Source organism: Ictalurus punctatus, chromosome 4 (genome assembly GCF_001660625.3).
Source record: "Ictalurus punctatus breed USDA103 chromosome 4, Coco_2.0, whole genome shotgun sequence".
NCBI classification, from domain to species: domain Eukaryota; kingdom Metazoa; phylum Chordata; class Actinopteri; order Siluriformes; family Ictaluridae; genus Ictalurus; species Ictalurus punctatus.
The window spans coordinates 27,315,343-27,326,046 of NC_071284.1; the positions used below are offsets into that span (position 1 = coordinate 27,315,343).

Here is a 10,704-nt window from a genome sequence, read left to right on the forward strand (position 1 = left end):
AACATAATAAACCATACAATGGCAACATAAGACATCAGCTACTGTAGTCGCATTGTGTGGTGCAAGATGTGACTTAAAGTCACTTAAAGTGCTCATTAAACCAAAATGTGAATCAGTCACGAACAGTCATGTGACATGATCTGGTGAGGTGCAGTGGCTGATGGGAATTGTAGTCCTGTGCCAAAGTCGGAGTAACTATGACACAGTGTTATCCAGTGACACAGTGTAGGGTGCAAAGTAGAAATCTAGGTGCTACATTGCGTTAAACCTTTTAACCTCTTAAACTATCGTAAATAGTAGTACTGTAGTTTCACTGCAGTAACTGAATCATTCATAGTGGTAAGTTCATTGGCAGTTCATTTGAAACCTCAGATAAGTATGTTATAGGTGAGTAGCATAAAAAAGCATCCTACCTTTATAAATAAAAAATAACACTTTTCATTAACCCACTGATGTTTTACATATTGCTCAAAAATTTAGTAATTGTTTGGCATAGAGACTTACTTCAAATTGCACTTGGCCACAGCCACAGAGAGCGACTGCAAATATTCATAGCTTTTCAGTTTAGCAGTGAATAAAATATATATTTTTTTCTCTTTGGCTCGGGATTATAAGCACTCCACTGAGGTTTATTATTTTTGCTTTATTTTATTTAGATCTTAGAAGTTAGATCTTAGTTGTACTAACTTTTTTGCTGCATTTTTTCTTGGTTTATACACAACAATTGATATTTTGCTCAATAAAATAAATAAATAAATAAATAAATAAATAAATAAATAAAAGTTTTGGCTGAAAGCCCTATTTTGTGCTGAAAAAAAAAAAAACAAGCCATGCTGTCATTTAACATCACCCCATATCTATTTAAAATAGGAGCATTTTTATTTACTCTTAATCTTAGGTATCTGAAAGAGGAGTAGTAAAATAAATAGTGATAGTGATAGTGATAGTGGTAGTGAAATAAAATTATTGCAGAGTTTTACCATGTGTTACCTTCAGAACTGCACCAGTCACAAAGCCTCATAAGCAGTAAAAATATGTTAACATTTACCAAAATATTTTATATCGTCAGTCAATTTCCTGATAACTAGACTGACATTGGCGGTTTATGTAACTGCACTCTATATATCTTGTACTCGATTAACACATTGTTCACTCATGTCTCAATTGAACTTATTTTTATGTATAATGTTAATATATTGCGAATTACAATATGCAACAATGCCAAGTACCTCCTACTCTACATATACATATACACATATTCAGTCACATATACATACACACAGTTATGCAAATATATATATATATATATATATATGTATACAAATAGAACTCCACCATATGTACATACACACATCTTTTTGATTGTTTCTATTATTTCTATTGTATAAGTATTATTGAAATTATTTTCTTTCTTTGATGTGACTCCTCCTACTTGTGCTACTGTGTCAATTTGAAAGTATTGATAAAGGTACATCTTATTTTTTCTTATCTTATCTTAGGTACAGTATTAAGAATGATTGTAAAGTGACTGATTTTACTGTGTGTGTGATTTCTGTTGAAGCCTTTATATGCCATGTTCCCTGTGAGACACATTTTATCTTGTCGGTGAACACTTAAAGGCAAACGTTAGCCGACCTGTAGCCTCCTTAAAGCAAAGCTATATTTGGACTGTGGCTCATCTATTTTTGCTTGTTTCTCCCTTCATTCTTCCACATGTGGGTGGCTCCACGTTTCACCACGATAATGATGCTTATGACAAAACAAACGTCAAACATTTAATCGCAGAACTCCTTATTAACCTACTTTCTTTGAATATTTATCGTACGTTCTTTAAATAGCCATTTTCTGTTTCAATATGCTTACTATAACAAACCCACACTTTCAGAAGTCCATATCTTTTGTGGATGCCTTAATAATTATCATTTAGCTAAATTGTGTCTTTCAGTGCTTTTCCTAAGCTGTTGGGTCTCGAGGGGGCTGCTGTTTGGTAGTAACTGTGTGATGTTTATAGTCTTCTGTCTTGCTCTTTGCTCTTCTAGAGCTCACTGCTGAAGGATCGATGCTGTCAATAGCACACGCATTTAGAAGTGTTCATGTGTCACACCATATTAAAACCCAATTACTCAAGTATTCCTGCAGTGCTCAGGCACTGCCAAATGGAAATATGAGGAGGAAACTGCTGACCTGGAGGTCAGGATCAGTGTGCTATAGTTCACTCCACTGGGGCTGCTGGGCAAATGAGAAGACTGCAAATTTTGCTAGGAGTGTATGATTTAGACAATGAGTGTGACTTATTGTCTTGTGATGTGTGTCTATACGCTGTTAATCTGCTGTCACTGTGACTGTGGGAAATGTGTTAACCAGCAGCAGGGATCAATGTCAGTCAAGCAAGCACAATAGCACTGAGTGTACAGCTTTCTTTTCTCTCACGTTCTCTCTTTTTTGTTTTAAATTACTGTATGTTCACTGTTAACAGTTTTGAACAGTTTTGATAAGACAATCCTCTCTTACTCTCACTCCTCCTTGCTGTCTTCACCTTTTGCATGGGGCAGGCTAAAAATAAGTGTCTGGTGTGAGGGTTGAGCTGAGCTGAGCTGAGCAGAAGGATCCGTGTCTGGTTTAGTCCAGAAGCAACGTGAGGATTCAGGACACAAGTGAACATGACTAGTCTAGCAAATGATCATGGTTTTATTTATAGGGCAAAAACAGCGCACTTAACAGTGCACAGTAAAGTTGTAGAGGTTTTATATGTTGCAGATTCATACATAAAGTTGTAAGTCATCCATTTATTGTTGTAATGCTTCTCTAAGACTGTAACACTTATGTAAGGGTGGCATGGTGGTGTGTGTGTGGTGCTGTGTACACTTAGTGACACATCTTACCTTGATAGTGAGGTTATAGCTCATATTTTTCCAGTCATGATTAGTCTGGCTTAATGGTTAGCATGTTTGCCTCATACCTCCAAGATTGGGGGTTCGAGTCCCACCTTCATCCTACGTGCATGGCGTTTGCATGTTCTCCTCATGCTTCATGGGTTTCCTCCAAGTAATCCAGTTTCCTCTCCCAGTCCAAAGATGTGTGAAGTAGGCTGATTGGCATTTCCAAATTGTCTGTAGTGTGTGAATATGTGTGTTTGTGCCCTGAGATGGCATGGCATCCTGTCCAGGGTGCCCCCTGCCTTGTGCCCTGAGTCCAGTGGAATTGATGCCAGGCTTACCATGATCCTGTGTAGGATAAGAAGTGCAGAAAATGGATAGATGGATGGATCCTCTAGTCCTTCATTGGTTCTTAAGCATTGCATCACTGGATACGTTTTCATTTTTTAACCTATTTTTCTACCAGTTTGTTTAATTGCCAATTCTCACTAGCTAGCTCTCCTTTACCAACAACTACCAACCATGGAGGGTTAAAGCTGCTATGTCACATGGCAGGTGACTGCAGCTAAATCTGCTATCTGCCCTCTTCCACATACATGAGCTCACAGACATCCAGGATTGACCTGTCGCTGTGATTGACAGGAGAGATAGAAAGAGTAACACCTTTCCTTCCACCCAGAGAGCATGGACAATTTTGCACTCTCGGCTCCCAGCCACAACCACCTGATGAAACTCTTTTCTGTCATGCTACTTGGAAGCCCAGTTGGATATTTTTCACTGGTGGACTGTTCACAAGCCAGCAGTGTTGACACAGAAGTGTTTAAAAACCCCAGCAATGCTGTATCTGACACATTCTTACCAGCACCACACATACTACCATTTTATTGTCACTACTGTGCTGAGAAAAATTCACCACCCAAATAATATCTGCTCAGTGGTGGTCCTGCTGTGGTCCCTTTGCACTGATGGAGTGTTGAGTATAAGATATAACATATACACTGGATTCAATAATTATGTATATACAAAGCAATCTAGAAAGATACATGTCCCTACAGTAGTCATAGCTAATAAACCTATGCTGTACCTAATAAAAGGGCCAGCATGGATATATATATATATATATATATATATATATATATCCATGCTGGATATATATATATATATATATATATATATATATATATATATATATATATATATATATATATATATATATATATATATATATATATATATATATATATATATATATATATATATATATATATATATATATATATATATCCAGCATGTATATATGTTCAATTTATAGAAAATCATTTAATGTGCATAAATGTTAGACAACCTGATCTGATTGGTCAAAAGATGGTGATTAACTTTCTATAATAGCAACTGATAGAGTGCCAGCTGCAACGTTTATATTAATGTGAGTGTTCTAATGATCTTTTCTATAGTAACAGCTAACACAAGCTTGTGTACCTTTAAGTAGGTACATAACATAATACATACATAGCTGTACCTTTAAGATTTCCAGCATAGGTTTCTTGGTAGCAAACTTTTTTTTTTTTTGACAGTACTTAAAAAGAAAGTAACAAAACAATGATTTATAGCTGCTTTAATGTAAGTAATAACAAGAGCTTACTTCTATATTTACACAGAGCTAACATGTAATTGGATTAAAAAAAAGTATGACCTCTTTAGTTTAATGCTGGCAGATTGCTGTGGTGTAAGAGGAATAAAACAGTTCAGGAGGAAAATGGTCTGCATTAGTTATACATAAGATGCTATTAAAAACAATGTTTATAATGGACTGTGTGGAAATTTTGAGAATATCACATTAAGTTTGATCAGTTTTATGTTCTTGCTACTTAACAAAACATGTTTTTGTCTTTGAAGTATATATACAGAGAGGAAGAGAGAGATGGAAGATACAGAAACAATGGAAAAATTACCAAATAGCCCAGGTATTACTTAGAGTACAAAAGTGAGCGTGTGTGTGTGTGTGTGTGAGAGAGAGAGAGACAGAGAGAGAGAGAGAGAGAGAGAGAGAGAGAGAGAGACAGAGAGAGAGAGAGGGAGAGAGAGAGAGAGAGAGAGAGAGTGTATGTGCGCTCAGTTGGGTGGAGGATCTGTTGTGTCAGACGGAAAAAAGAGAAATCTACCTACAGGATCCTCTCCTCCCAGCCCGTCCCCCTTCCCCCTTCCCCCTGCTCTATCCCTCCCTCTCTTGCTCACTTGGCCAGGCTTTCTCACTTGGCTTCACTCTCTCTTAGGCTATGTGCACTGTGGACTTGTGTGTGCTGAGCTTAACAGGGTAGAGGGTGTGTGTGCGCGTGTGAGGGAGCTAGTGGAAGTGCTTAGAGCTTCAGCAAGCTTAAGTTCACTTTTGTCTCAGTGTGCTTTCACACACTGAGGTGTTACTTTTTACACAGATCAGGACCAAGAGGGAGAAAAGAAAAAGCAAGTGAATCAAGTAGATAAACAGCTTAGGAAAGACAACACACACACACACACACACACACACACACACACACACACACACACACACACACACACAAACACACAGACACACACACACACACACACACACCTACAGTCAAGTGTGTTGAGAACCGACGCTGGTGGTCCATTTTCCCTTGCCTGGGCTCTGGGCTGACCAAATTCACCAAGAGGGATGTAATCGTTGTACGCTTTACACCCTGACTCTACACACATCCATACACCTGCTCCATCCTCAGGTGCTGCTCTGAAGACCTGGACCTCTGTTACCGCTGTGTATCTTTGGGTTCATCATGGACTACGTTTGGGGGATGGCAGTGCTGCTGTGTGGGCTCTGGATGCAGCAGAGAGGAGCCGATGCTCAGCGTGCCAAAAGCAACGTGCCCCGACTCAAACTCTCCTACAAAGGTGAGAGCTCTTAATGTCCACTACTTCTGCTGCCTGTCCTGCTGGTCTACTGATGTTTTTATACATCAAACTCAGGTGCAAAGTTGACTTTAAGTGAGAAATTCATGTTTAATATGTATTTGTGCTTGAAATGCTTGTAATGTTGATTGTGGGGTTTAATGTTGATTCTGCTTTCATATCCTAAAGAGAAGAAAAGGACATTTTATTGTTGATTATAGATCGCTTCTTGAAATGTCATGTACAGTATAAGTATAAGTATGTGTACCATGTACTGTATAATACACTTTAAAATCGATAATGTATAACGCCAGCTGGATTTGCTTGAAACCTCAGCTCTTTTATAGATCAGGAAATCATGAGTTTTGCTTCTCAAGTAGACACAATCACTGTTTTTATTTTTGTTTTGGGTTGTTGCTTCTTGAAATTGTATTCTATTGGTAAAGTTTCACAGTTTCTCTGAAAATACTATATATAAAAGACACGGGTATATTACTGTGGGTTGAATCTCTTTCTACATCTTCTTTCAGTACAGTGAAGTGCAGCTAAAACCATTTTAATAACATAAGAACAGATATCCAAATGAAATGCTCGCTGCTTTAATAAGCACCCAGGTACATATGTGTGTAGAAGGGGTGGGATAAATGAATAGTAGACAGATAGGAATACTTAAACGGCATTCTGGGTTGTATTTGCATGTATAATTCAGCCCTTATTATGTTCCATGAGCTCTGAATACATTATGCTGGTCCTTGGACTTATCTTTCACACCTTGATCTGTTCTTCTGCAACATACAACATAATTGACAGTCTCTGCCACTTCTTTTTTTAAAATTACACATCATTTATTACACAGAATATGCCAATTACACACCAGAATGTGTACTCTTTGTGTCCACGTTAAGGCTGCTGTCTCTTTCTGGTGTTGTGACGAGCTCATAACTATAGCATGGATGACTAATTGAGGCATTTTACTTTCCGTGGTAATGCAGGATATGATTTAGTGACGTTGATGTCGAACTTCTCTCTTCCTCCTTACACTTTTTCTCTGTTTCATTGTCACGGTTGAGCAAAATGATCTGTCAAGTGTGTAAGATAGAAAAAGAGTGAGATAAAGAGAGAAATAGGATGGCAGGCTGACAGTAAAGGCAGGATGAAAAGTAAAAAAAATAAAGTGTCATCAGTATTTTTGTCAGTTTTCTAGTTACAGTGACAGCTCCTCATTAGCTAGGTAGTGGAAAATTACATCTTTATCCACTCTATAAAGCTCTGCGCCTGACAGCCGCTGCTGAAATGCTGATAGCGCTGAGAGATGGGTGTGTATGTGTGTGTGTGTTAGAGAGAGAGGTTTAACTGGCACTTGCTGCAACAAATACTGACACCTACAGGCACCTATATGATATCTGTACTCAGCATAGAATCAAGATTTGTGTGTGTGCTCGCACATGTGTGTGTGTGTGCGTGTATGTGTGTGTGTGTGTGTGTGTGTTTGATATGATCAAGATGGACAGAAATTAATATGAAAAAAAAATGTGTCCCTTTTTTTGTAAGGAGGTTTGTGAAAACATGGAGGAGGGTGAAGAAAAAGGTTTCTGTGGAATGTACACAGAACAATTCTTTTAAACCCCCATATTAAACCTGAGTATTGAAATACACCACTGTATAACATTTCCTCACACAAAGCTTGGACATCCATGACAAAGTTTTAGAAAAACAGGGTTCCTCAATTGTTCTTTGGAGGGCTTAACGTTCTATTATCCCAAAGTAAATCTACTTGGAATCTGCCCTAAGACTAAAAGAATAGCCTTTTGTTTTAGGGTTCTACTTGAAACTGTTTCTGTCTGTTAGGGTTCAAAATAGACTAGACAGAGTGAGAATCCCTGTTGAAGAAGCCTTAAGAGTTCTGTGGTTGTTCCTCTAAAGGAGCCCTGTCAGTATATTGCAAGATACTCCTGTAGTAAAACAGATATTCTGTTTTTTTTTTTGGAAGGGGTAAAAGTGTCCCAAAGCAAATCTACTGTAAACTTTAAAACCGAAGTCTAAAAGAGAGGCTTTTTGTTGTAGGGTTCTACTTGAAACCCTTTTCACATGGGTAATATTATGTTGTGTGTTTCTATAAAGAATAGAGAGAGTGAGGAACCTTTAATGGTGCAACAGTTACAAAAAAGGTTCAACAAACATTACTGTTGGGGTTCTGAGATCTGTCAAAAAAATGACATCTACATTAAAACCGAAGTACTGAAACACAGTGCTGTGTAACATGCTTTTCCTCACACAATGCTTGGTCATTCATTAAACACTGAGAAAAACAAAAAAGTTCTGCAAAGGTTCTTTGATGTAGGTAAATGTCTTCCAAGATAAATCTACACTGATCCGGCTCGAAGACTAAAATAAAGGCTATTTCGTGTAGAGTTCTTGAAACCTTTTCTGAAAGGGAAAGCTACTTTTGGGGTTCTACATATAATAGACAGAATGAAGAACTTTTAATGGTGCACTTAGAATAAGTGTTCAGTCAACAAACCTTATGGGTTTTGTGGTTGTTCCTCTTTGGGAACCCTGTCAGAAATTACAACCGAAATACTGGGTTCTTTGGGATGGCAAAGCAAATCTACTTGGAAACTGTTCTTAGATTAAAGGAGAGGATTGCTGTTATAGGTTTCTACTTGAAATCTTTTCTGAAAGGAAAACCTTATGTTGAAGTTCTACATAGACAGAATGATGAACCCTTAATGGTGCAAATATGATGAATAAATAAATAAATAAATAAATAAATAAATACATACATACATACATACATACATACATACATACAATGAATTCTACAAACCTTAAGGGTTGTGTGGCTGTTCCTCCACGGGAACCCTGTCAGAATATTGTGATTTACCTGAAAACTGAAATACTGAAAGGTTCTTTGAATGTTCCTCCTATAATAAGTGTTTCCTTGTCAGAAAGGACTGCGTAACTATGCAAAGAACCCATGAAGAACCTTAAAGGGGTATTTTGTAACATGTTGTGTACATTTCTGTAATGTCTTTTCAAACAATTAAAAAGTTCAGCTAATCACCTATGTTCATTAACAAAATCAAACTAATTTGTAATTTCTCCAGGTGATGAGTAGCTAGAAACTGCATACAGGGGCATTAATGAGCTGGTGGAATACAGTATACCATTGAATGTGGTACGGACTACTTAGGGACCCATGGTGGCAGGAAGTCTTTAGTGACCCTAGACTAAATAGTTTGCATAATTGCACTGACTGTATGGATAGATCATAAGAATGGATTATCCACTTACCATCAGAATGGATGCTTCCCTTTCTGCTACACCATTTTCAATCTTTCACACAAAATATATTGCCACTTCATCTTCACCATAATGGCATTCAGGCAGTAATTGTGCATATCTTCACATAATTTGTTACTTGGCACAACGTGCTGACATTTTTTGCATAGCACAATAATCCTCAACAACCTCGAGCTAAGTTTAAAAACTGGGGACAGGGTGTGGGGGTTGGGGTGGACATGTCCCCAATGGAAACTATGCCTATGCCTGTGAACACTTGTCTGTGCAGTCTAGCCGAGACAGGTTTTATACTATCTTTACAATTCGTCCAGTACCACTGCTCAGACACTACAAACAAATTATTTCCAGTGGTTATGTGGGTGATTCCTGGATTGGAGTGCCATTTTGTGTCACACTGATATTACATTTACAATTATCCCAACCAACTATAAGTACACCTCACTTTGAAGTATATGAATATGTAATATACAGGAAAATCTTATTTTTGAATAAATGTGTGAATCCATTTAACATCTCATTTTTGAAAACATCTTATTTCATTGACTCATCCATTACAGTATATGACCATTACATTTCAGTTGCATCCCACAGCATTCATTTAACCCAGTTACCTGGAAACTTTCAGCATTATGAATTATTTGGAATATTCCCCAAGTCACACTTTCATCATCTGAATTTCTTAACGATCATGGGAAGAAGAAACGTTCTTTCATTCTTTAAAAAATGTATTTATTTAATATTGTGATTTTGACTAAAAGAGTCCCATGTTTCCCAAATTACAGATTGAGAAATTATAAAACATCTTTAATCTCCTCATGACATTAACATGGATGCCAGTTAACCACATTTGTATATTTGCTAACTCTCTCTCTCTCTCTCTCTCTCTCTCTCTCTCTCTCTCTCTCTCTATATATATATATATATATATATATATATATATATATATATATATATATATATATATATATATATATATGTATATGTATGCTACTTGACCGAGAGCAGAATGCAGCTAATTTCAGCAAATGAACATTGTACAAAATAAGTGCTGACTTTCTTAATATGGAATAACAGAATGTTCAATTTGTTAAACGCATACTTTCTTTGATTTAGTGCTTAATTCAAGTTTCATTTTTAATAGTTACAATGATAAAAGTGCACCACAATCATGGAATCGTACATGTAACAAGATGCCTGAACAAGTGCAGTGCAGAACTATCATATACTAAAGAGAAGCACGTATATATCTGGGAATACCATTACCCCAAAGGTCTTCTTCCTCCACACACACTCACCCATGCATTCACACTGCTCCCCAGGCTTTATTTCCATCATTGCAGTGAGAAACTGCCCTTGGGGGTGGGTGGGTGTGAGGCTGAATGTTGGAACACTGGTACCACCCATGAGGAAGTCCTGACTGGACCAGTAGGCCTGAATGATAAAGAGATGGTGTGTGTGAGTGTGTGTGTGTGTGTGTGTGTGTGTGTGTGTGTGTGTGTGGGGGTGGGTGGGGGGGGAGGGGGGGGTTCTACAACTCCTTTGAGCCACTTTGAACCCAGGGCAGAATAACATTACCACCCTTATAAAAACATCAACCAATGTGGCCTGACATTATCAACAC

The 10,704-nt window shown here is 37.5% G+C and overlaps 1 protein-coding gene across 1 annotated transcript in view; it reads left to right on the top strand.

Moving 5' to 3' along the window:
* The first annotated feature begins 5,127 nt into the window (after positions 1-5,127).
* The window catches only part of sema3ab (sema domain, immunoglobulin domain (Ig), short basic domain, secreted, (semaphorin) 3Ab), a 43,289-nt gene continuing 37,712 nt past the window's right edge, over positions 5,128-10,704 (top strand). Inside the window, exon 1 of the mRNA XM_017466711.3 lies at positions 5,128-5,783. Coding sequence (XP_017322200.3) covers positions 5,669-5,783 — 115 coding nt within the window. The 5' untranslated portion in view covers positions 5,128-5,668. The remainder of the gene's footprint in view (positions 5,784-10,704) is intronic.